The following is a 23956-nucleotide window of genomic DNA, read 5'->3' on the forward strand; positions in this document are numbered from 1 at the left end:
ACGACCGGGTGTGCTTTATTTTTGGTGTTTAAACTGCAGGCTTTTTTTGTGGGAGGGGGAGAGGGAGGGAAAAAGGCAGAAGCATGGGGGAAAAATGAGAGGAATGTTTCTCCAGGAGCAGAGTTTTCCATTGCTTACTTTAAGCCAGGCCAGCATCTGCAAACAGAAATCACAACCAGGGAGCAGAACAAGCAACTGGAGAGAAGGGTGTGCTCACATCTGCAGTCACTTTGCATCTCGCCCCATCCCACCATGCTGAGGAAAACCCAAATATACTGGTCCTAGGTACCAGCTGGGTGTTATCAAGGCAGGAGTGAAGCTCCCAGTTGTGTAATGGGCAAACTGGTAAATAAATCAGCTGAATCAAATGAAACAACGGGGAAACAAGAGGGTGTTTTATTTTCAGTGTAAAATGATTTGTGTTTTCCAAATAAAATTAGGGCTTGAGGGAACCTTGGAGGAAATGGAAGTTATCAGGAGGGCTTTTCAGCATGGGAAAGGCTTTGATCTCGCATGGAAATAAGGAGTTTGGGAAGGATGGATGGAAAACAGGGGCTGGAGGTGGGATTTGATTTCCAGCTGGTACCAAGCCTGGGCTCAGACTGACATCCCATGATGTGACAGGAGCTTGTCTCCTGCGGGCTTAATCAGTTCCTCAGCTTGAGGGGCTCCAGCAAGCAGAGAGATTTGTAATCTGGAGCAGCAGTGATTCATCAGTGGGTGAGTCATGGCTTCCTCTTGCCCATTAAAGTTTCTGAAAAACAAAGCGCAATCCCTTAGAGCCCAGATACGCTGGATGCCAAACAAAACTAGGAGATGGCTGGTTCAACCCCACTCCAAAATGTACTTTTTTCCCCACGTCACATGTGAAGGAGCCGTGGAACTCCTCGCTGCAGGAGACAACCACAGGGTCAAGCATCAAATGGTGTTTATATTCTTTCAAAGCATCCGCTATGGACCACTGTGGGGAAGAGGATGCCAGGCTGGACAGAGCTGTGGTCTGACTGATTATATTTGTATATTCTTGCATTAATTTTAAGTTTCTTTAAGTCCATTCAATGCTTCCCAACTTGGTTTAATGGTATTGCTACACTTGATGGCATCAACACTCTCTTTTATGGGTAGGAGCATCACGAGAGGTTTAAATGCCAAGGTCAGCATTATCAGTGCCTACCAGCTCCACCGCTTCGTCAGAGGAGTGCAGCAATGCTCCTGCCCAAAGCCAAGCGGGTGCCAAAGCACCATGCTCAGAGGGGCCCCCAAAAAGCCAGGGAAGGTGCCCAGACCAGCAGCTCCTCCCTTGGCAAGGCCTCTGCCAAGTTAAATTAGCAACAAGAAAGCACCGAGCCCCAGAGGGGTTGTTTGCCCAGGGAACAAAGCAAACCTCCCAGCCACTGCCGCGGCAGCACACTGGGGATGGGCAGGGCTTTCAGCCCCCTCGACCCTGGGGCCAGGCGCTCCCAAGCCCAATACCTCCAGCCACACTTGCCCTTAGGGACCTCTAATAATAAATATTTCCAGGCAGTCCTAGTAAGGGTGGTTTCAAACGTGATGTTACACTATCTGGTGTTGTGGAGTGGCCGGGTGTCCCCCAGGTGACTGCCAGCACCCAGGTGCCTTCTTCTGTGTGTCCCAGGAAGGGCAATTTTGTAGGGTGATGAGGGGGATTTGGTACCCACAAACGAGGGGACTGCTGCAGCTCAGCGAGGGGGGAGAGCCAGGATGGGGTGAGCTGGGATGAGGTGGGCCAAAATGGGGTGAGATGGGACAGGGTGAGCTGGGAAGGGGTGAGCTGGGATGAGGTGAGCCATGAACATGGTGCAAAGCCCAGGGATCTCCATCCTCTAGCATAAAACCAAGGAAAAATTTCCTGGCATTAACAAGCAGCAAATCTTTAGGTAAAAAATGTTTGGTACTTCCTGCAGCACATAAACACCTTGCAAAAGGCTACCAGGAGGCACTTAGCACAAGCTGTAGCCTGCAACATGCGTTTCTTGAGGTCTCTCACCCCTCTGGCCCCAGCACTAGGATGAAGGCAGCAGGAGGGAGGGCAGTGGAGGCAGCCGGGGCTGGCAGGCAGCTTGCCTCCATCCCTCCACCCCGCCTTCGCCATATTCCCACCGCAGCTCTGCTCCTGGCACTGATGAGGCACAGCATCGGATGCACGGGGCTGTTTTCCAGCAGCCTCAAAGGGTCGGGCAGGCCCAACTACCCCAGCCCAACGAGTTAGCACCAAGGCCGAAGCGGAAAAGCAAAGCTGCTGGCTCCGGAGCATGAAGGAGGGCAAGGAGGGCGAGCGCAGGGGTTTTGCAATCCAGAAGGATTCAAGTTGGCCAGAGAAATTCCAGCAAAACATGTTTCTAGTCACAGCTTGCCTGGCTGTCAACATCGCAATGCTGTGTGGAGACCGCTCGGCCCTGGACTGGAAAGCAATTGGGATCTGGTGATTCCTGGATATCACTCATACGGAGATAAAAAAAGAAATAGAAAGCAGCAGGTGAAAACTGGCGGGGTGGGAGTGGGTTGCGGGGGTGAGTGGGGTGGGGTGGGCGGCAATCCAAATTGAAAAATCAAATTTTGAAAATATCCAGCCCCTGCACGACCTGGAGGGCCTTCCTCGGGTTGAAACATCCTTTATTATCTCCATGGGTGCACAGCACCCACAGCTCTGCCGGGTGCTGTGCGTGGGGGAGAGCGGCCCCCGGGGCGTTCCCTCCCGCCCTGCGGCAGCGTCCCCTTTCCAGGGACGGAGGTGGCATCGGGGCAGGGCGGTGGCGTCGGGGTGCGGGGTGGCAGCCCTGGCGCTGCGTTTCGGGAGCTGGAGGTCCGCCCTGTCCTTCAAAGCCTCCCACCAACAGGAGCGGCATCGCCGCCCCTGCAAGCCCCTACCGCAACCCCCCAAAAAAGCTTCTGGGGAAACCTCTGCTGCGCCCAAGCCCGGGCCTCCCTGCCGGCGAGGGAGAACGCTTTGTTCCCTCCCTCCTCCCAGCAACTTTTGGCATATTTCGGGCCTGGTTTTGTACCTCCCCCCCGCGCCTCTTTCCCAGACTAAACAACTCCAACTTCGCCAGCCCTTCCTGAGCTCCCGGGGCCGGCAGCGCCCGCGGACCCCGCCGCCGGCGAAGCGCCGGGGTCCCCCCTTATCCCCCCGCACCGTTCTGGGGCTGTGTAGGGGGCGGGGGTCACACAGCGGGGGCCGGGGCGCGGCGGGGAGCCCCAGGTGGGGCAGGCAGGGCGGCGGGGCCGGGCCGGGGGCGGGGGCAGGCGGGACGGGGCGTCCCATTTCCTCCGGCCGCCGGGAGCCTCCGCCGGGGCGGGCGGGAGGACGAGCGAGGGGCCGCGGGCGCCGAGGTAGGTTGGCCGGCGGGGACGGGGGGAGTCCCCGGGAGAGGGGTCCCGGGGGGACCCGCAGCCGCCGGGCATCGCCCAGCCGGGCTGGGCTTCCCCGGGCGTTATCCTTGGCTTTGTCTTGTCCAGATCCAGGGCTTTTCTTTCGGTTTTTCTTAAGGCCACATCTTCTGCCGCCCGTACCCCCGCGGGCGGGCAGCAGCGCGGGCAGCAGCGCAGGCAGCTGCCCGCCGCGGTGGGGTTGGCTCTGGGGTCGGGGCTTGGGCAGGGCCGGCGGGACCGCGGCACAGCCTGCGGGGCAGGTGCTGGCAGAGCCGGGTGGGGACAGGGGCACTTGAGAAATGGCGATGAAGGGCAGCCACCTCTCAGGGGACATTTGGCAGAAGAAGGCCTGCCCAGCACCAGGGGTTTCGGGTCCCGAAAGCTAGAGGTAAGGCTGTGCCAACAACTTTCGCTGTTACTTCTCCCCTGGGGAGCCGCAGGGCTGGCCCAGGTGGATCTGCAGCCCCCTGACCCTCCTGTAGCCAAAACCGTCTGCGATCCACCCCGGGGAGGGCGGTGGGTGGGCTGGCTGGGGGCTGCCCGCCGGCCCCGGGGAGGCAGCGCTGGCTGTGCCAGGCTGCAGAGGAGACCGAGGTGGCTCAGAGGAGCTCCCGGTGCCGTCAGGGGTGACATCCGTGCTTTTCTGAAAGCAAAACTGGTCTTTTGGCGAGGAGTTGCACCGATCCCGGGGCCGACGGCAGCTGCGCGTGTGCAGATGGCGATGGCAGAGTGGGCTCCAGGCAGCAGCTTGCAAAATAGTTTCACTTTAATCCTGTTATCCAACATTCATATCAGTAGCTTTCCAAATCGCTCCCTTTAGGGGATGAAAGCATCTATGTGCGGCTTCTGGCTGGAAGGTTTGATGGCCGTGGGAGTAAGATGAAGCTTTGGTTGGTTTTGTTTGCTGGGTGGTGGCTTTTGGTGTTTGATTTTTAGTGTTTGAGGAAGGTCGCTCGAGCCTGCTACGAGTTCTGGGAGACCGGCAGTAAAACTTATTATTCACCATTTCCAAAACAGTAACGTGCAATCCCAGCTAAGGAAACTGCTCACTCTCAGTGTCAGGTTTCATCCAGCTTTCCCTTAAGTCTGCAGGTGCAAATGGGAAAATGGGTGTCACTTGTGTGTGCGTGCGTAGCTGTGTCTGTGCTCACTGTATCAGAAAGCTTGCAGGCTCTCAGAGAGAAGTTAGCCTCTCTTAGCCTGACCCAGAGCTATCCCTGCCAGTGGAAAGGGGGTATAAAGCTGATATAAAGCCAATAAGAGAAGGAAATGATCGAGTTTAATATTGTGATTCCTGCTTTGCACCTCTTACCATCAATTGCACGAAGTGAGGTCTCACCCGCACTGAGGAAGTGGGGGAGGCCGCGAGTCAGATGCTTTCGTGGCACCTCTGCAAGTTCTCAGTTGTAGCCGGACACCGAGCATGGGGGAGTTCAAATAACCTAGAAGTACTTGGGGCCAAACCTCATAGGTCATGGGCTGTAGGTCAGTTGTCCTCCGGAGCTGCCCCTGCTCTCAACATGGATGTAGGGAGAAGCACCTTAGAGCAGCCCTGCTCCCGCCTGAGCTGGGCTGCATGTCAGCCAAGAGAAGCCGGTCAAGCTTTGCTAGGCTGGAGAGGACTTCACGCAGACATAAGAGCCTGTTGAGAGTTGAGCCTAAACGCCTTAACTTGCAAAATCAGGTCCTAAAACATCTCCAGCTCTCTACCCTCTGCCACAGTGACCCTGCGTAGCAGTTTCCAGCCCTTTGCCCCCTGTTTCCAGCCAACTACAACTTTTCTGCAAACTTTACCTCCATCCCCAGCCACCGCGGTTGCTGTGCAGCATGCAGGATGTGGGCAAGACAGCATTGCCAAGGCAACCCCTCTGTTTTGATTTCCCCGTGCTCAGGCTGGCAGCCTTTACTCCCCCAGCTCAGCCAGGCAAACCATGCACGCCAATGGTTGGCGGTGCCATCCCAAGCTGGCCCTCAAAAGGAGCTTGTTTTCCACCCACAGCCACCCGTAACTCTGTAGGAGTGACAGATGCTCCCCACCCTTGAAAACCGGCTCCTTCAGAGCCAACATGGATTAAAGAACCTCATGTTGGACGCCCAAATTCGATTAAAACTTACAGAAGCTGCACAAACCCCAGCTGTGCAGAGCTGCCATCAGATGGAGCCGTCCATGCCTGGCCACAGGATTTCCCAAGCAAGTTACCATGTCAGCTTTCCCCTGACTCGCTGCCAGCACCAGCTACCCAAAAACAAGGAGCTCATTTAACAGGGCGTTTAGCAGCCCTCCCTGAGATGCTGCCCTGTCTCCCAGTGCCTCCCTGGCCTCATTTTTTGGTCCCCTACCTTGACACAAAAAACCAGCCAGCCTCCCAGCTGCAGCTCCATGTGCGTTGAGTACCCGGTTCACACCCATGGTGGACCCCGGTGCGGCTCTCCGTGTTCATCCTCTCTCTAAGGCGAGATGTTGCTGTCACACCAAACTGAGCAGCAGCACGGATTTTTTCCTAAACGCAGCTCCTCGCTGTGCAAACAGACTTTTAGCTGACAAATGGGTGGCCTTGGGTAACCCCTCTACCCTTGGAGTTGTGGCTCAAAAGGCACCAGTTTTTCTACTTTCCCCTCCTCTTTTTTTTTCTTTTTATATTAAACTGAAGAACCCCTTTATTTAGCCCACAGACATCCCTTCGTGTACAAAACAAAACATGGTGCACGCACCAAAAAGGCATTTGAAAACCAGCTGCATAGCTGTGCTGAAAGGTGGCCCTGGGATTTCGGCACTGCTCGCTCAGGGCAGCGGCAGCTACCTCTGCCTTCCCCTTCCAAAGGATGCTCGGCCGCATCCCTGCTGCTCTGAGCTTGCCCAGCGCGGCTGCACGTCCCCGCCTGGGCAGTTCCCAGGAACAAGCAGCAAGGGCCTGTGCGGCTCCGGTTTAAAGTGGAAACATTTCAAAGGACTCTGCTGCTTTTTTTTTTTTCCCTTCCTTTTTTTTTCTCTGCAAACAATTAATTACAAGTTTAAGAGGAAGTTCCAGCCCTCCTTCCCTCCCTAGAAGTTTAGAGGCAATAAATATGAAGCAGCTCAGAGCAGGAATAAAATTGTACATCCTGTTTTGTCTGAAATAAGGCGGTTGTTGTTTTGAGGTTGGTTTTTTTACTACTTTTTTGGAGTGAAGTGTATCATAGGCATCCAGTGTTCCTGCCTGGATAATGAGCTGTCAGGATATTTATGGATAAATGGCAAACCTGCTTCACACAGATGATTCAGGCTGAGGAAAAGCCGCTCTGTTTATTTGTGTTGAAGTTTAACCTTTACTACAGCTGTCCTAAAAAAAGGCCTCAGTGAGGATGAAGGTTGGGACAAGGAGCAGTTTTAAGAAGTGGCCCTCACTGTTTCCCCCCCGTTGCCCTTTGCTTGTAATGCCTGCGGGCGGCAGATAGCAGAGACCGGCACCCAGAGAGCCCTCGCTCATCTCCCCTGGGAGCAAAAGCAGATCTGTAATGCTCACCACCAGCTCCGGGCAGGGCGTAGGAAGGGGACGGATGGGATTCATTTCAAGTCTCCGAACCCTCCTTGGTAGCCTGTGATTTCTCAGGTGAGGACGGCAGTGATATCACCGTCCTCTGCCGGATAGGGCAATGAGGCAATGCAGGGAGCAGCCGGTTTCCCAAGGCCAGGAAGCTGCTCGGCAGCAGAGGTGGGGTGGAAAAGGTTCTTATACCTCTTGCAGCACCATCCCTCCCTCCTGGGTGCATGCCTGGCATCCCCACAATCCTGCTTGTCTACCTCCAAAAAAACCCCACCCAGCGATGCAGCAGACTGGACAAAAATCCAGCAATAAAATATTAGCTACAAACACCTTTGTTCATCCAAAGTCCAAACTACCTCCCAAAGCTCTGTGTTTCATTTTGTAAATCTCAAATGGGAGCTTTTCAGAAAGGCACCCACAGATATTTGTACGTCCATTTTTATCACATTTCCCACACTTATGTTCAAAAGAGAAACCACAGCAAATTGTGGCCAGCTCAGCTATGCTCTTGTGCAGATCGAAACAGTAAATTCGCTGTGGTCAGTCTGTTTCTGCGACAGGTGGGGAGGATCAACCCTTCTCTTTACATAGGATCTGAGCACTTGTGGAGTCCCAGATTGAGACCTCAGCATCTACACTGAAGGATTCGGCTCTTGGGGTCTTGGCTATTGGGTATGAAAGCCAGGGCATCGGCAGCAGCGCGAGGGCTATGGTTAGGGTTGGGTGGGACTCATGGCTTCTTTTTCGGGCAAGGCAGGCAGCTTTGCTGTTCATTAGGAGGTAGGGTCTTCATTAGGATGCTAAAGCGAGGTGGGAGGATGCACAGTGGCACCGGAGCATACTTTTGCTTGGGACAGGGGCCCAGCTCCCAAAACGCTCAGTACAAGAGAGCATCCCGTAGCAGGTGCTGCAACAGCAATAAATGCAATTCAAAGCAAGGAACGGTAGCGCTATGGACAAGGAGGCTTTAACCGAAACCAGCCTGGGTCCCCTTCCCATTCCTACCTAGCGGCGCCCGGGATCTGCGAGAGCTGCCAGAGGGAGAGCCAAGGAGTCAGTGGTCACAGGGGACAAGTGGAGCAACCCCTCCAAGACACCTGTGGAGTTCAGGCTGTACCTCTTAAGTTTTCGTTACATGGAGGTGTTGGCTTTCCTTTTACTGCACCTCAGCTTCCCCTCCTGTGCACGTGGGGATTTCAGCATTCCCTCAGGAGGCTGCGGGGCTTGAATCCAAAGGCTGGCAGACTCCGATATGAAATGCCAAGCGAGGGTGAAACATGGTATTAGAGCCTGATAATGCTCCTGCCAGCTCTTCACCTGCACAACCTATAATGTAGTGACCCTCATGTTGAACCAGAACTGCAAACTCACGGCACAAAGCCCCCTGCCCTATTCACAACCCCCGGGAGCTTTGCCTGGCCCCAGGAGAGGAGGAAAGCCGTGAGCAGAAGCAGCAGCTCCCTGCCCCTGCAGGAGGGCTTCCCCGGGAGCCCTGCTGCTAAGCAGCACCTCTTCCTCCCCGAGGGAGGGGAAAACCTTACGTCAGGCTGCAGAAATGCTCCTCAGCCCTACCCAACCCTTGGAGCAATTCCCAGGTGAGGCACAGCAGAGGCTCTTCCATCCCCAGCCAGCCCTCGTCCTCCCCCACTGCCACCTTTGCGGCCAGCTCCGGGTGCACGGAGGTGCTCGCCAGGGTCCACCGACCTGACTACCAGCCTGTGAGTCCCACTGACCATAGACCCCATCAAAAATCCAGGTGGTTTAACCACAGCCCCCACCCCAAACCTGCTGGCAGTGCCCCAGGTGCCAGAGTGGCAGGACTGGACCCCAGCGCGGTGCCTGGGACAGGCGCACTTGCCTCTGCGCTGCCCAGACGCAGGGCAGTGCACTGCCTGCAGCAGCTCAGCTGCCCGTCCTGGGACATGCCTGCTGCATGACCCACAGCGGACCATGAGAAATGGTCTGTCCAAACCAGACACCCCATCCCAGGGTGGATCGGGGGTAAGGAGAGACCCATGACGTGTTGAGTGCCAACTGTCATGGTAGTGGTACCACTCTCCGCGGTGGTCCCTTGCCCGGACCAGGCAAGTCCCTTCCTAGACAGTAAAGCTCCCCCTGCAGAGGATTTCTCTGCTAAGAAACAAGCCCTACAAAGGGCTATAAAGGCTCCATGCGCTGGCTGCCAAGTGAGGGTTAAGATGTATGTCCAGGGGGCAGCTCAGCCAGATGCCAAGGCAAGTAGGGATGCCCAACCAAAGCCTTCCTTTCCCATCCCCACCACCAGGAATGAACCCCAGGAGAGGCTGGGAGGCTGTGTTTCTCAGATGGGAATGCCCAAAGGGACGTGGCCAGTAGCATGGCCTGGTCCCCTATGGCATCAGACTTCTCGCCCTGCTGAGGCTTCGGCTGTGCTGGCAGCTCCATGGAGAAGATTGCTGAGGGAGCAGGTACCTGATCCATGTGGTTTCCTGTCTCTGCAGGCACCATCCAAGGACGCTTGTGGAGCCCAGTAGCTGCTTACAGGAGCTGAACATATCCCAAGGGGCCTTCAAGCAGAGTGAGCAGCACAGGCAGCCTGCCCAGGAACCAACATGGAGCAGAAGATCAGCTCTTTCTTTAATTCCATCTTGGAGCTCATCCGTACCAAGCATGAGGAAGGCGTCTTCAACACCGTCTGCCTGGCTGTGCTCATGGGTCTGCCCTTCGTTGTCCTCATTGCATTCATTTTCATCTGCTGCCACTGCTGCTTCTGCAGCCGGAGAGGAGAAAGCGGGAAGAAAGGTGGCACCAGCAGCAACGGGCAGCTCCACGCCGAGAGGAACAAGAAGAAAAAGAAGAAGAAGAAGAAGGACGAAGAGGACCTGTGGATCTCTGCTCAGCCCAAGCTGCTCTTGCTGGACAAGAGACCGTCCTTGCCCATCTAGCAGACAGGAGGGCATTCAGGCCCTCCCTTCTGAGATGCCACCAGTCCTTTCAGCTGTGCATTATGAGGGGTGAGGAGATGCCAAAGCTGCTGCCACTTTATGGTGACTTTTAAAAGAGGCTGAGCCCAGCAGCTAACCAGTGTGTTGAAGGGCCAGCAGAGAGCAAGGCAGTCGGGCACAGGTTTATGCAAGCCCCTTCTCCCCCACCACGAGAGTGTGTGCCCAAGGGCAGAAGCCCCTGCAAAGGACAGACGTGCATGCGGACACGTGCCCCGCTGAGCACGCAAGGGTGACCTGCCGCTGGGCCGTACGTACCTCCCGCCATGAGCACAACGCACGCGCAGTGGCCTGGCATGCAGCGAACTGTGTGCATGGCTCTCCCTCTGCACTCATGTGCAAGCACACGCGCCATCGCACAGACAAGGGTGCACAGGACCACGTGCGCTCGGAGACCAAGCTGCCTGCATGCGCCCGCTGCACAAACATGGATGGCACGCCTCCTGTGCTTGCCCTGCTGCGGAGATGGCACAACTTGACTGTCTAGGCTCCGTCCAAACCCAGCTCATGCTGCAGATGCAAAAAAAGCCGAGCGCAGAGTTACCCCACAGCTCAAAGATGTGCCATCTCCCTGGCCACCAAACCAAAGGCAACTGAGAACATCTGAAGACAGATGCCCTCAGCTCAACCTTAGAGACCTCAAGATGCCATCTTAAGCAGCAAAGCAGAAGGACGTGTTGCCACCCAGGCTAGAGGCAGGGAGGAGAGAGGAGGCTGCGAGACCAGCCCTTTTGCACCAGCACTTAAAAAAAGATCTTCCTTGAAAGACTGTTTTATGCAGACTTGCCTTTAGAGAGCCCACCACGCTACTGCAAGAGCAGAAACGCAAGCTGAGGCTGTGTAAAGGCTTGGCTACGGGCATTAGAGTTATTTATTGAATGACTGCGAAAGAAGAGCAGGACCAAAGGCCCCTCTGTTGTGGGGCTAGGCACACCGAGGCAGTATGGAAGCAGCAAGCACACTTTCCCAGCACGGAAAAGTGTGCTTTCCCTGTGCTCTCCCAGCCGTCCCCTCTCCCTGCAGCCCTTATGCCACACATTAGATACACACAGACCCACGAGCACATGCTGCCGCCAGCTGATGCCATGCAGGCAGCTCTGTATGCCACACATGGCTGTCAAGCCGGACAGCTCTGGGATTTGGGATGTGCTGTAGAAGCAGAGGGGAGTAAAGCTCATGCCCACAGTCATCCCTTACCCAGGGGTGCATCATACAGCTGGACCCTGCATCCCTCTCCATCCTCATCTCCCTTGGACGTGCGATGGCTCGACCGGGCACAGCAGCTAATGAGACCACACACAGCTCTCACTCCTACTCTGGTTTTGACCCTCTGCTCACCTTGTGCCTGCATGCCCAGCCTACCTCCTGAGGAGCTGGGGGTCTCCTCTGCCCCCCCGCTCTCTGCCCTGCCAGGCTCTGTCTTCCCCAGCTTGTTCTGCCAGCGAGGGATGCACACATGTGATGAGAAGCCTGATCACATCTGTTTTTTGCCCTGCATCTGTACGCTGGATGTTTTCCTCCCACTTTCTTCCACTTCTTAAGCTGCTGGAGCAGTCCGGAGCTGCCAGCCAGAGCCAGACATCTCGGGGACAAGCAGCCAAACCCACGTGGGCAAGTCTGGACGGAGCTGCCGGACACAACCGCTTCCAGCCCCGGCAAGGGCGATGCCGCCTTCCCCCGGCTCCCGGGGCACACAACGGCGGGGGGGCAAAGCCACTGGTTAGAGGCTGCCGCTTGTGCCACCCAGTCCCAGCGCAGCCTGTTTTGTCCAACTTGGACAGGGCAGTGATGTTAACATCGCATCACGGGGTTTGGCTGCGCACGGCTGTGCTGGTAAGAGCCGGGAAGCCAGGCTCCTCCTCACGCAGCCCTTTAAATTGACCCCATATGTGCCTTATTTTCCAGCTTGCTTTGTTAGCATTGAAAGAAGTGACTCCCTTCTCCTCCAAAAGAGGAAGCAACATGTAATGCTATAAAAAAATTAGGATTTGCCACACCTAGAGAGAAACATGCAGGAATAGCTCTGGTCTGTGTCCCAAACCCCCAGTCCAGCCAGGACCCTGGAGAACCAGCACTGCACTTGTATTATTCCTTCTTCCTTCCCTTCTTTCCCCCATGCAGGTATTTTTCCCAGCCCTCCTGCCTTCGAGCTCACCAGGTGGGCAAAGCAGCCTCCTCCCGTGGGCAAGAGAGCTGCCCTCACAGGTGTTCCTGCTGCAATCCAGAGGCACCAACAGCCTCAGAGGAAGGGCGGTGCTGCCTGGAGGAATCAAAAAAAAAAAAAAGATCAGAGTGAAGGGAAACACGATGGGAGGCCAGAGGCTTACCTGAACAAGCAGGGGCACGGAGGCAGCCAGCTCCAGCAGAGTACAGCCTACCTGGTGTGGAGCTGCCGGGCTTTGAGTGGCTGCCTGCAAGAAGGTCCTTCTCCAGAAGGGTTAGCGAGTAACATTTCAGGCAAGGGCAACTGATTCCTACAAGAACCAGAGAGCTGTCAAGAAAACATCTGTGTTGTGTCACATACAACATCTCCGATCCAGGCTTTTAGGACTTCAGAGCCAGGTCTGAATTTCAAGAGCTCCCTGAAATCATCATTCAAACCACCTCTGGGCTGGGCAGGGAGGGACCAGGCTACAACCCTGCCCTAATCCGTCTGACCAGTGGATGGTCCAAGCCTCTGCACCCCATAAAGCAGAGGGGCTGACTCACTCAAAGGCTGCTGTTTTAACCAAACCATCCACTGAATCAGCTGCTTCTTGAAAAAAAAGCAAAAGAGCAGCGGCAGCCTGAGGTGCAGTAGGACCTGTCACCCATCAGCCAGGCAGCAGCAACCCCGCAGCACCCACACTAACAAGGCGGCAGGAGATGCACGGTACAGAAACTCTGCTGCGTGGGTCCCCGCTCTCCAGACGCCTCTGCGCTGCCTCCCCACAACTGCATTTCAATATCAACCTTTTATTTTCCTAAACAGTCCCTGCAACAGGGGGAAAAAAAAAAAACACAATATTTTTTGCAGTGTTTCTTTTTTAAAACAAAAATAAATGACTCTTAAACTGCAAACAAATGCCATGTCTCTAGCTCTCAGTTGTGTGTTTATTTTCGTGGGGAAATCTTTCTTGTATCTGCATCCTGGCCCTAGATAAGACACCAGGAGAGCTCAGAGGGCAAGGGCTGTGCAGTCTGTGCCTGGGGCCAGCTGTGCAGCTCTGAGAGACATTTTCTTAAAGAAACAGCTTAGCTTAATCAAGTTTAATGGCCGCGCCTTGTTAATGAACACAGTCAAGCACCTTTCCCCAAGGGCAAAAAAGTTGTGGGAAGAAGAAAAGCCACGTTTCTGCTCTGCGGGAGGTGGGCTGCAGAGGGGTTTTTCCTTGCTGAGGGTCAGCAGCATGGACTAGTTAACCCCAGTTGGTTTTGATCAGACAAGTATTTCACGGTGTCTGCAGCTTCTCACAGCTGTCTGCGTCGGGCACATAACGGGACTGGGCGCACATCTCTGCTGGGCAGAGCCTTTCCAAATCGTGCACCGCTAAGCTGTCCCTCCACGAGAGCAGAACTCAGTCTGCCTCTCACCTGGGCGATGCACCAAGCTGCCCCTTGCCCACAGAGCTGAGGCTCTGGAGGAGACTGGTGGTAAGAGGCATGCAGGACTGCAACAGCGAGCAGCTGGAAATGGCAGAGATGCACTTTTTGGGGGAAGGCATGAGTAGTGCACACCTTGCTTCTCTCCAGATGGCAACCCTGCGCACCATATTCAGGGCCAGGCATTCTTGGGTAGCATGGGCTGCAGAGAGAAGGGGAGGTTCCTGGGTCCCAGGTTAGAAACAGGAATGGGTTGAGGTCAAGTTGAGGGATTGAGGAGATGCAGAAATTGTCCCTGCAGGCCCCTGAAACACCACTAGGAGGGGAGAATGGGATCTTCACTGACTGCTCCTCTATTTATTCAGCCAACAAACCTAGAGCAGGGACCAGAAGTAACATTGCTGCTTTCCAAGCAAGTGCCCAGGGCAGCAAGACTCTCCTGTCTTCCCTCCTCATTACACCATGCAGAGTGCAACACCTTTGGAAAGAAGCGTGCCTTCTGCCTCCTCCTCCTGGGTAAGCACGGGGACGGTGGGGAGGTGGTTGAAGAAGCCACCACCTCTCCCCCTGCAGCAGCATTTCGCTGGGGTCCCCCACAGCAGCACTGGCCGTGCTGCACCCCAGATGTATCACAACAGAGAAGTCCTGGCTTCTGGGGCCCGGCAATGGGGCATCAACACCGAGATGCCAAGGCAGAGAGGAACCTTCTGGGACTCAAATTCTCCCCCTGGGCATGTTGCAAACCTCACTGGCTATAAAATTTAAGTGATCTCAGGGCAAGGCAGAGGTTTTGAGAATCTGTTTTGGCCCTACACATCACCGTTACAGGGCTGGGTATAGCAGCAAAACAACGGTAATAAGAGGATGTGAAATTTTAATGGAACTACCCCAACCAGCCTGAGCCTTGAAACCAGAACAGCCAGTTCCTGAAGGCAAACAAACCACGTTATCTGAGCAGTCCCAGCTTCCAGAGCTGGAGCACAGGCTCTGGTTAACCCCAAAAAGGTCTTTCCACAGAGGTCAGCTGGATACAGGGAAGTTTCTCCTGCACTAGCATGAAGAGATGATGCCATCCTGTGGCTGTTCGGAAATACTGACTTCCCACAATGGTTTTCCAGCCACTGTCACTTTGACTGCCCTTCCTGGTGAAAGAGGGGCCCATAATTAAGAGAGACAAGTAAGCCCTCCTCAGAAACTGCAAATAAAGGTGTCTCATTTGCCTTTCTCTCTGAAATACAAAGCTCATACTACTTAAGAGAATATTCCCTGCTCTCAGGTAAGATTCAGCTTTAGAAGGGAATCGTGCTTTGCCTCCGATGTTTGCACAGGAAAGAGCTGCTGGGCACAATCACGCCTGCTGCTTTTTAGAGCATACACTTACTTTTAGAGTGGCTGTGTGTGAGCCTAGTCCTCCGGTCCCCCCTTCCTCATGTCTACACTGTGCCCTTTCACTGAACAACACAGTGAACCGTGGTCCTTGCCTACAGACAAGTGAGCAATGGGGAGCAATCACCTCACCACAGTAAAGAACCCTCATCATTTTCCTGTGTTGTCCTCTCATGCTCTTAGCACAGAGCCTGCAAAACACTTAAAGTGCAATTTTCCTTTCCTCTCCTCCTTCCATTAGTCTCCTCCTTCCCCCATACTGGGGCTTGGATATCCTAACACAACTCACCAAGTCTCTGCCTGTCCACCCATGCAAGAGGCACAGCCCTGAAAGTACTATGAAGAATTTAGTACTCACCTTTGAGGGACGGCTCTCCAGCTAGCTCTCCTCAGCCAGGTCCTAGCAGCCACAGATCAGTGAATCACTTTGCAGTATTCACAGTGTCCCCATCCCTGTTTTGGAGCAGACTCCAAAGACTTAATTTTCACAGCCCCAGTCTTTCCACATTGCTCTGGCAATGCTAAGGGCCTGGGTATTGCTCCATCTCCGTAAAGAAGGCTTAGTTTAAATGGGGAAAAAAAATAATTCTGCCACCCAAAGCAAAGAAGACAGAAATACTTTAAGACCTCCTTTATATGCAATTTTATTGCTTCCCCAAAGTCTGGGAAGGATTCTTTAAAATGTATTACTCAGCTTAGCACTGGGATAGAAAAGGCCATTAAGACATAGGACAATCACGTTCCAATCTCCTCAGACAAGGAAGCCTTTGAGCAAGCATCATTTGGTGAGCTCATACTTCTTCCCTGGCTATAGCTGGTGGTTCAGAATTTTAATATCTGCTCAGGGAGAGAAAATAAAACTCACCGTTACGGCTGTGAGGAGAAAAAGCAGCCAAATGTGAAACCATGCACTGGGGCCCACGTGAATCTGCAGACAGCCTGAAAGAAAAGCCTGACGGAGAGCATGCAGGATTAGTTTAACTCAGAGATGTTCATTTTTGAGGCAGATGACAAGCATTATCATTTCAGCATCACTAGCTACCACACCGCTAATGAAAAAGCAGAAGGTGGCAGATGGGACAGTCGCATAGAGAATTTTGTTCGTGGTCTGTAAGTGGCCTCTTAGGCAAGCGGTATGCAGAGACAGGCTTGGGATGGTGAGCAGAGCTTGGAGGAGTACAGCCCTTACACTCACCCTGTTCTGGGCCTCACCTAGGAATGTAAACATTAACTCACTGCATGTCTCCTCAGGCTTTTCTTTGGACTAGGAGACAAGAAGAGACAAACAAAATATAGAGCAAATCACCTAGAGAGATGCAATACTGGAGGCTGAGGGACCCAGACCACAGACCTCACCTGGGTTAATGAGCCTTGCCAGCAGCCTGACAACATTTCCCAAACGCCAGATCTTTGACTGGAGGAAGAGTAGGGAGTGTGCCCCAAATTATGAGGAGAAAGGAAAAAGATGACCACAGACCAAGACAGGGAGAGGGGAAGGTCTCAGGAAAGCTCACTCTGATGTAACTTAAGGAGTTATTATTTTTTAGTGGGATCAAATTTAATTCTTTGAAGTCTGAAGTGGATGGCACCAGAAAAGGACAGAATTCAGAAGAGTTAGTGCCTGGGTTTTGAGAAACAACATCATATGTTAAAACTTGTTTTATGGAAAGTTCATAGAAGTTGCATACATTGGATCAAGCAGGTCCTTGTCATGTTTAGCCAACCAGGTGAGCTACAAGTTGGATGCTCCCCACAAGCCCCCTCCCAGTCTCTGACAGATCACCCATCAGGAGCTCCAAAGGCTGGAAGCAGGCTGGGCTGCAGGTCCAGAGGTCTCTGAGTGCACATCAGTCAATGATTGTCTCCAATGTACTGGAGAAAGTTGTCTGAATCTAACTTTGTTAAGAAATACTGAATCATTATCTTTGGGTACTGTCCTACATAGAGTTCGATTTAAGCCCTGATCTTCTTCCTCTTCCCTGATAGAGACCTCTTCTTCCTCCCCAGGATTGGCTCATTACTTGAAGACTGAGGACGGATCTTCATCTCAGTAAAAGGGATGGAGAATTCATGGCCTTTCCATGGCTCCCAGTTCACCCCCTGGGAAAAGACCAAGGAATTTCTTTTATTAAAGCACCCAAAGCAGGTGTTAGGAGTCTACCACTGCCCCCCTCTTTAGCCCTGCCATAAACAGAGACACTGTTGTTCACCAGATTTTGACTGTAATTATCATCAGTCTTCCAGACACTCCTAATACAAATCAAATCTCTATCCAGTTTGGAACACAACAGGACTGAGCCATCTTCAAGCCCAAAATAAGCCTGTACAATGAGATGCACACCAAGGCATGCACTGACAGCCAAGGTATAGGCTACATGAGACAGTGAGCCAGCATCCTAGTGAGCGTTCCTTTACGTGTTCCCCTCAGAAATCAAGACAGCTCCACCTCAAGTATCTCTGCCCACAAGAATCAGGGGGCCATGAGCTCAAGTCCTTTGGATCCAGGGAGGACAGAGTAAGAGCTACAAGCTTTCTTATGGATCATCTTCCTTTCAAGTGAAAGGAGTTAGGATAGCCTGGGCAATCTCTCCTGCTCCAAAGAGAGACATCCCCCCCATGTATTTTCTCAAGGCTAGGGAGAAGAGCTAACCACCACACAGAGCTCTGCCACTCACCTCGCTGTGCTTGTTCTCCCCATATTTCCCATTAAGGTTGGCCAAGTGGCAGTTCTTGTACCACCACGCACCGTGGTGTGTCAGAGCGCAGTTGCTGAGAGCCACATCATTGTCTCTGTCCCACGTTGTGAACTTCCAGCCATTGTGGTAGGTCATCGCATCCCCTAAGGCAGGGGATGAAAGACATGAACAGGAGTAAGAGACTACAGTTGCTCAGCCTGAGGGCTTATACACTCTTCAGGCAGAAAAGAGCAGGCCTGTCAGGGGAAAAGCAACAGCACAGGATGGGTCTGGACCATAATTTCTAAAGGGCTGCTATTAGAAGGCATGTCCAAGGGCTGGATCCCCCCAGCTGAAGGTCTAAACCTTATGGCAAGAGGAGATTAAAGCATAAGTGGAAGACTATGGACACAATGGCAATGGTAAGGTGCCTTTTCAGCTGGTGTTTCACTGGTTACAGAGCCCTCTCTTCCCTGTGAAAAAGCAACTCTTTCTCCTGTCTTCAGCAGGAGATGGGCCTGTGGGCACACTCTCCTCAGTCCTCCTAGGAAGTACAGACTTCTCTCCTCAAAGAGAACCACATCTGATCTAACCTGACCTAATGAGCTCCCACGCTACTGGCAAAACAATTACACAGGTCCCAGCATTTGCTCCCCTCTGCGAAGCAGAGACAGCACAAGCATGAGGCACTCCTCACCAGCATTGCCTCTGTAATTCCCCACCGACAGCCTGTATCTGTCCCTGCTCGAGGAAACCTGGAAGAAGTCATAGACAGCATAGACAGATTCACCGGCTGTCCGCAAATCCACCCGGAGCTCATAGCGGATGGGGCTGCTGCTTGTGAGATTGTGCAGCTTGTCAAGACCTAGAAGAAAGAAAGAATTACTCTTAAAAGGGAAAAGCCTGTTCACCCTTGCAGTCCTGGACTCTCACCCTGTGGCGATTTTGGTTAAATCAGCTATCTCCTGCCTCTGTCCTTCCCACTTGATACTGTCGTGACATTTTGCCAAGTTTATTCTGTCTTATCTCATTTTCTGGCAAGAGACAGCAGTATCAGACAAAACAAACAGCCTAAACCAGCACAAGACAGGCTGTAGTGCAACTTTTTCCCAGAACATTTAAAGACTCTTGCTCCAAAGACCTCGACCTATTTAGCGCTGGATTCTCTGATCCACGCAGAGTTCTCTAACAGAACAAAAAATGACCTAATACACCAAGTTTTGTGTAGTATCCTGGACTTTGCATTTTTTACGAACGCAATTTATTTATTTTTCCACTCATAGGAAAACAACACAAGCCTGAAATAAACCTTTCCAGAGTTTGGCTTGCTCTGAGACTACTCCAAAGCACAAACATGCCAGTGGAAAGACTTAGAGGGCCTTTAGAGATCACTCAGTGCTTCACTGGCACTTCTAGGGAAGACACAGAAGCTGACAGTTCCAGACTGCAGGCTTGGGGAGTTAGATATTTCAGCATTTAGGTGCTTCTACAAAGCTAATCTTCAGCTCTTCACTGGTCACACCCTTGTACTGTACCAAGCCAGAATTCCCCAGTGGGATCTCCAAAGCCTTCCACATAATTTTTCCAGCGTTTGTAGAAGTCCAGCTCGCCAGTGCTCCGCCTCTGAAACACCTGCAAAGCAAAGATTGCTGTGTGAGAGTTCACAACAGGCTGAGGAGAGACAAGGAGGATGGGGGTCAGAAATGCTCATCCTGATTCAAACACAGACAAAAAGGTGAAGCAAGCAGGAACAGACAACTCTAGCTGATGGTACACTGCACCTGAGCATGGTACACACAGGAATCCATTTCCATTTTCTGACTGCTCTTGGGATGAATACTTAGTTGTGCAAATTTTACAGTTTACTTTCCACAAATGCCTATAGACAGCACAAATCTGAGCATGATCTAAACACTTAGACAAAGCAGACTTAGGGACAAGATCCACAGAGACATGTGAGTTTCTAAACTTCACCAAGATCAGAGGGACTTGGGCAGTAACACGCAGCGATTTATTTCAGTGACTAAAATCACTTATCACTGAAAATGAAAGGTGAAGAAGGAAATAAAGATATTTTTATTTGGTCTTTTAGGGAGGCAGCTATCAAAGAACCTCTGATTCACTCTTTCATGTTCAAACACATTCCTCACCTCAAAGCATCTGTGCTTCTGCCTCCAGATTCCCTTGAGCCACTCAACAACTACTGTGTGGTCAGGGTCCAGGTGCATGCTTACAGCACTAGCATTTAAAATACTAACAGGCATCAGCTGAACTGCATTAACTGTCCATATATGTAACCTTATACTGTGGTCAAGATGAGATAATATAGCTTAGTTAACTCATTATGAAAGGCAGTTAAGCTAAGCTGTACTATCTCATCTTATGGCAAGGCTGAATGCACCCTCATATACAACTCCTGTGACCCTACTGGCAAGAGGTAACACATAGAGGTAACACAAGAGGGCAGCTGTCATAACTCACTCATTACCCTCCATCAGCAATAACATAAGCCTGTGTGGCATTGACGACCAAACAATGAAAAACCCTTTGAGCCATTCAGCCTCCCACAGCATTCCTACTGACAGTCTGAGGGGGTACATCAGCATCCACCACCCTTCCTGAAACATGCCACTCCATCAAGGCAGGAGCTGAAAGACAGCAGTACAGTAGAGCAAAGGGAGCCTCAGCTAACACCATTACCAGGTCCACTTGATTACGTTCATAAAAAAAACAAAGAGGAGCAGAGAATCACTCACTATCCATCCACCTCCATCAGTGGTCATGTCACAGTACACCTGCATCGGCCTGCTCTCATCCCCATTCAGGTAAATGGTGTACATGCCGCTGGAGGCATTTCCATTCTGCTGCGTCTGGCTGCAGTCCGCGGGATACGGGTAGAGGAAGCTAACTGAGAACAGAGACAGCAGAACTTCATGTCAGCAAAGCAGGCCATAGAGCTGGAGGGGGCATTTCACACCCTTAGCAATCTCCTAAGGACTATGGAACTGGAAGAGAAGTAAAGAAACCAGCAGCCCAGACTGTGCACTCACGCAGTGAGCTGCACCAGCAAGTTGCTGCTGGCAGCCTTCCCCACTGCCTGGGAGCTGGCACGTGGATGGGGTCCCCACAGGCTGCAAGAGATGCAGTCCTGGGTTGCAGTGAGAGCAGGAAGAGGAGCCCTTGTTTGTGAAGGTGGGAGTGCCAGTAAACAGGGACTTTAATTTCTCTGCATTTCACAAGTTGTCCACAATTGGCAATGCCCTGTGGGCACTGGCACAGTAGAAGAGGCTCCCACAGCAAGCTGGCGTGAGCTTTTGTTTGATTTGCTACCATTCTGGTGTACATTTCCTGACCTCTGAAAACAACCTGGGCAGCTACCCAGTGCCACGACAGTACTTAAACAGCTGCGCTCTACCATTACCAGGATGGTACAGAAAGATCTCTAGCGTATCATCATCTCTCCTGCCCACTGGCAGCTCACCAAGAGGCTTTGTCCGACAGCTTTGTTTGCCAGCAGCATTGACCAGTGTGGGCAAGCTCCACTCACACTATCCTGTTGTGTTTCCAAGCCTCCAGATGGTGTGGCTTGGAATGGACTCCCAGCCAGGAGACACATCATTGACTCGCTAGATAGTTTGCTTCTGATTACATAGTTTCCCAGTGCATCTGTAGAACACGAACTCTATCTGTGACCTCTACCATAAAGTACAACAGCTGCAGAGCACAGGAAAAAGTGCAACACCCAAGGCAAAATCCTACCTGTTGAGAAGGTACTGTCTGTCTTTCTGCTCTGGTGATCTCCCTTATAGGCCATCACAAAGATGGTATACCTCACTCCTTGTTCCAGTCCTTCCAGCACAAACCGTTGCTCGCTAGGGCCCAGCTGTACTTCCTGCCAAATAAAACAGATCAAAGGTTAACTCAACTCTGAATAGCATTTAGCTTTTCTGGACCACAGTGCCTCAAACTCCATATGCATTTACAGGCTTTTCTTGTAGAGTTCAGACAGGCACATTCATTCTATATCCTTGAGACATGGAGCTTATCTCCTCAGAAGGAAGATTTGGGGCAAGGTCTCACGAAACACTGTTAGGCCACTGAGGACACTCTGTCCCCAGTGAGTGCTGCCCTTCCAGGTAATATGAAGTTAGAAAAGAGACGTGAAGAAGCAAACATGTTCTCTGCACCTGAAGACCTGTTGGGAAGAGGCGTTCTACTGTCACAAAGTCCCTCCACAGCTTCTACTCATGACAGAAGCACATCTCCTTCCTTAAGCTCTCCCTCCCTGGACCGTAGATAGCATAGATTCCCCCTCAAAATTGTTTTTCGGTGGTCCATATACCCACAAGACCCAATTGGCAGAGTCCACAATCATAGGGGTGATTTCAGTGGGGTCTGCAGGGCTGAGGAATTCACTGTACCTTGCTCGTGCCATCTCGACCCTGGTAGGTCAGCGTGTAGCCATCAATCTGTGCTGCAGGAGGAGTCCAGGTAACTACGCCAGTAGAATGAGTCACATCTGATACACGGAGGTTCTTGGGAGGATCAATCTCTATTGAAAAAGAAAATTCAAGTCCCACTGCATAAATAAAAGACAGCAACTGCAGTGCAGGGCTTGGGCTGAGCTTTCAATGCCTGATCCTGTTAACTGGGAACTACTGAAGTCACCCAGTGACCTTCACAGCTAGCAAGAAGCAGCGGAAGCCTAGACCGAACATGGCAGGGTCTGCTACAGATCTGGTTTGGGATGTTTTGTGAGCCCTGCAATTGGCTCAACTGTACAGGGCCCAGGAGCTCCTGACATGTCTGCCTGAGAAGTCTCCATCAGGCTCATCTCTGGGGAGCATTCACAGATAGGTCAGGTTTGGGCTTTATGCCCCAGTCCTGGAGCATGGCCCTCGTGTGGCCTGCTGAGAGCCCCTACCCCTTGTTTCCCTATTGCAGATGAAGAATGACTTCACAGGCTTTATTGTTGTCATGCCTCAGCTTTCTTTAGTAAATGCAGGAATACAAAGAAGCCCACAGCTTTACTGTTTAGTCTCTGCTGTATATGGGACACCAGCTCCTTCACTGACATCAAAGGCTTAGCCAGACTTTTCCTGCGCAGTCAGACTGCCCAAGTTCAGCATGAGGAGAACAAAATTATTTTTAAGCAATGCCAGTTCACAGCAGTTGTCAAAAAGCATCTGTCTTATGAGATACCCACAACAGGACTGTAGTGCTTCCCTCAGGATAAAAGCAATTTCTAAAGCTCAGTTGGAATTAACAATGGAAGAAGCCTCTTCTAATTTTCACCCTGTGCTTGCTATATTCTTGTGTTTTGGGAACATCTTAAGGAAAACAATTTAAGGAGTAGGTTTGTCTGGCTTTCCAGGTTTAGAGAGAAGGTTCTTGGTGGGCAGTGCTGGCCTTCAGGGAAGAGTGCTCCAACCCTGAAGTACACCTGAGTTTAGAGCAAACTATAACTGAATAATTCATCTCAATTCCCTGCTCTTCCACAGACCTGCCTGTGGGACTACAGGCATGTCATTTAACTTGTCTGTTGATTCAGTTCTTTTCCACATAAAACAGGCAACACCACTTCCTAGACCTTAAAGGGTGCTATGAGGATAATCATAACAACGATTATAACACATCAGTGAAATATTACAGTTGTGAAAAGGCCATGGAGGAAGACAAGGCCAAGCTACGTCTATCTTAGATAAATGAGAAGAGTGGAGCAGTGTGGCTTCTTCCAGGAAACACTGCACTCCTTGTGTACAGGGTTACTGCTTAAAACAGATACAAAGGCAAAGAAGAAGAAATGAAAACACCAAATATAAGGAGAACAACAGGGACGGTAACACCAACATTCACAGAGCATGTTGTTTAAAACACTGGCTATTCATTATAACTGAAGACCACCTTTCACTAGACTCCGAGTTAAGCATTAGTTTATTATCTAATGAACTCATGCTTCATTTGGAAGACCACTAAACAATTGCTTTAAATAAAACGACACAGAAATCTTCTGAGTAGCTCATTACATGTATACCTCCCGCTGGACAGAAGAGGGAGCTAAAAGGTACCAAATCTGTCACAAGAAGCAAGGGATGGGAAGGGCAGCCTTAGAGAGAGTCCTACAGTTTCACAGCACTGCTCTTGAAGGCCAGTCAGCAGTTTCCTTGGGCGCAGGAGACCACCGCAGAACAGCTCCCTGCCGCAGCCAGTCTGAATGCTAGGGAATAATCATCCATTACCTTGAGTAAGAAAATGCGGGGTTTTTTCCCCTCAGAAGTTTTATTATTTTAGCAGAGGTGTCATTACTTTTGGAAATATAACACCAAAAAAAAAAAGTACTTTTTTCTTTGTGCAGATATTTCAAAGGTATCCCTACTAGTGCTAAATGCATTCCTTCTGCCAGCAGTTTCACTTCATG

General features: G+C 51.8%; 2 protein-coding genes across 5 annotated transcripts in view; one reads left to right on the plus strand and one right to left on the minus strand.

Moving 5' to 3' along the window:
- The first annotated feature begins 2168 nt into the window (after positions 1–2168).
- On the plus strand, positions 2169–12941 carry KIAA0040 (KIAA0040 ortholog). 3 transcript variants are annotated; one of them, XM_087733935.1, is made up of 2 exons: positions 2169–2497; positions 9395–12941. In XM_087733935.1, the coding sequence occupies exon 2, from the start codon at positions 9506–9508 to the stop codon at positions 9836–9838; it is 333 nt and encodes a 110-aa protein (XP_087590061.1). In that variant the 5' UTR covers positions 2169–2497; positions 9395–9505; the 3' UTR covers positions 9839–12941. The 3 variants fall into 3 exon arrangements, with proteins under 3 accessions (XP_087590061.1, XP_087590059.1, XP_087590060.1); XM_087733933.1 differs by lacking the exon at positions 2169–2497 and adding an exon at positions 3292–3351; XM_087733934.1 differs by lacking the exon at positions 2169–2497 and adding an exon at positions 5558–8509.
- A 2576-nt stretch (positions 12942–15517) lies between these two features.
- TNN (tenascin N) overlaps positions 15518–23956 on the minus strand; it is a 36373-nt gene continuing 27934 nt past the window's right edge. For both annotated transcript variants that reach the window (XM_087733872.1, XM_087733873.1), the window contains 7 exons: positions 21960–22090; positions 21298–21430; positions 20295–20446; positions 19074–19170; positions 18236–18403; positions 17539–17702; positions 15518–16963 (listed from right to left, as the gene is read on the minus strand). In XM_087733872.1, coding sequence (XP_087589998.1) covers positions 16817–16963; positions 17539–17702; positions 18236–18403; positions 19074–19170; positions 20295–20446; positions 21298–21430; positions 21960–22090 — 992 coding nt within the window. In that variant the 3' untranslated portion in view covers positions 15518–16816. The remainder of the gene's footprint in view (positions 16964–17538; positions 17703–18235; positions 18404–19073; positions 19171–20294; positions 20447–21297; positions 21431–21959; positions 22091–23956) is intronic.

The sequence above is a fragment of the Nipponia nippon genome, unplaced genomic scaffold, assembly GCF_047370975.1.
Source record: "Nipponia nippon isolate SJK-2023a ecotype South Korea unplaced genomic scaffold, ASM4737097v1 scaffold_5, whole genome shotgun sequence".
NCBI lineage: Eukaryota > Metazoa > Chordata > Aves > Pelecaniformes > Threskiornithidae > Nipponia > Nipponia nippon.

What these genes read in the sequence shown, in the direction of transcription:
- KIAA0040 (XM_087733935.1), top strand. Translation starts at nt 9,506, where the DNA reads ATGGAGCAGAAGATCAGCTCTTTCTTTAATTCCATCTTGGAGCTCATC.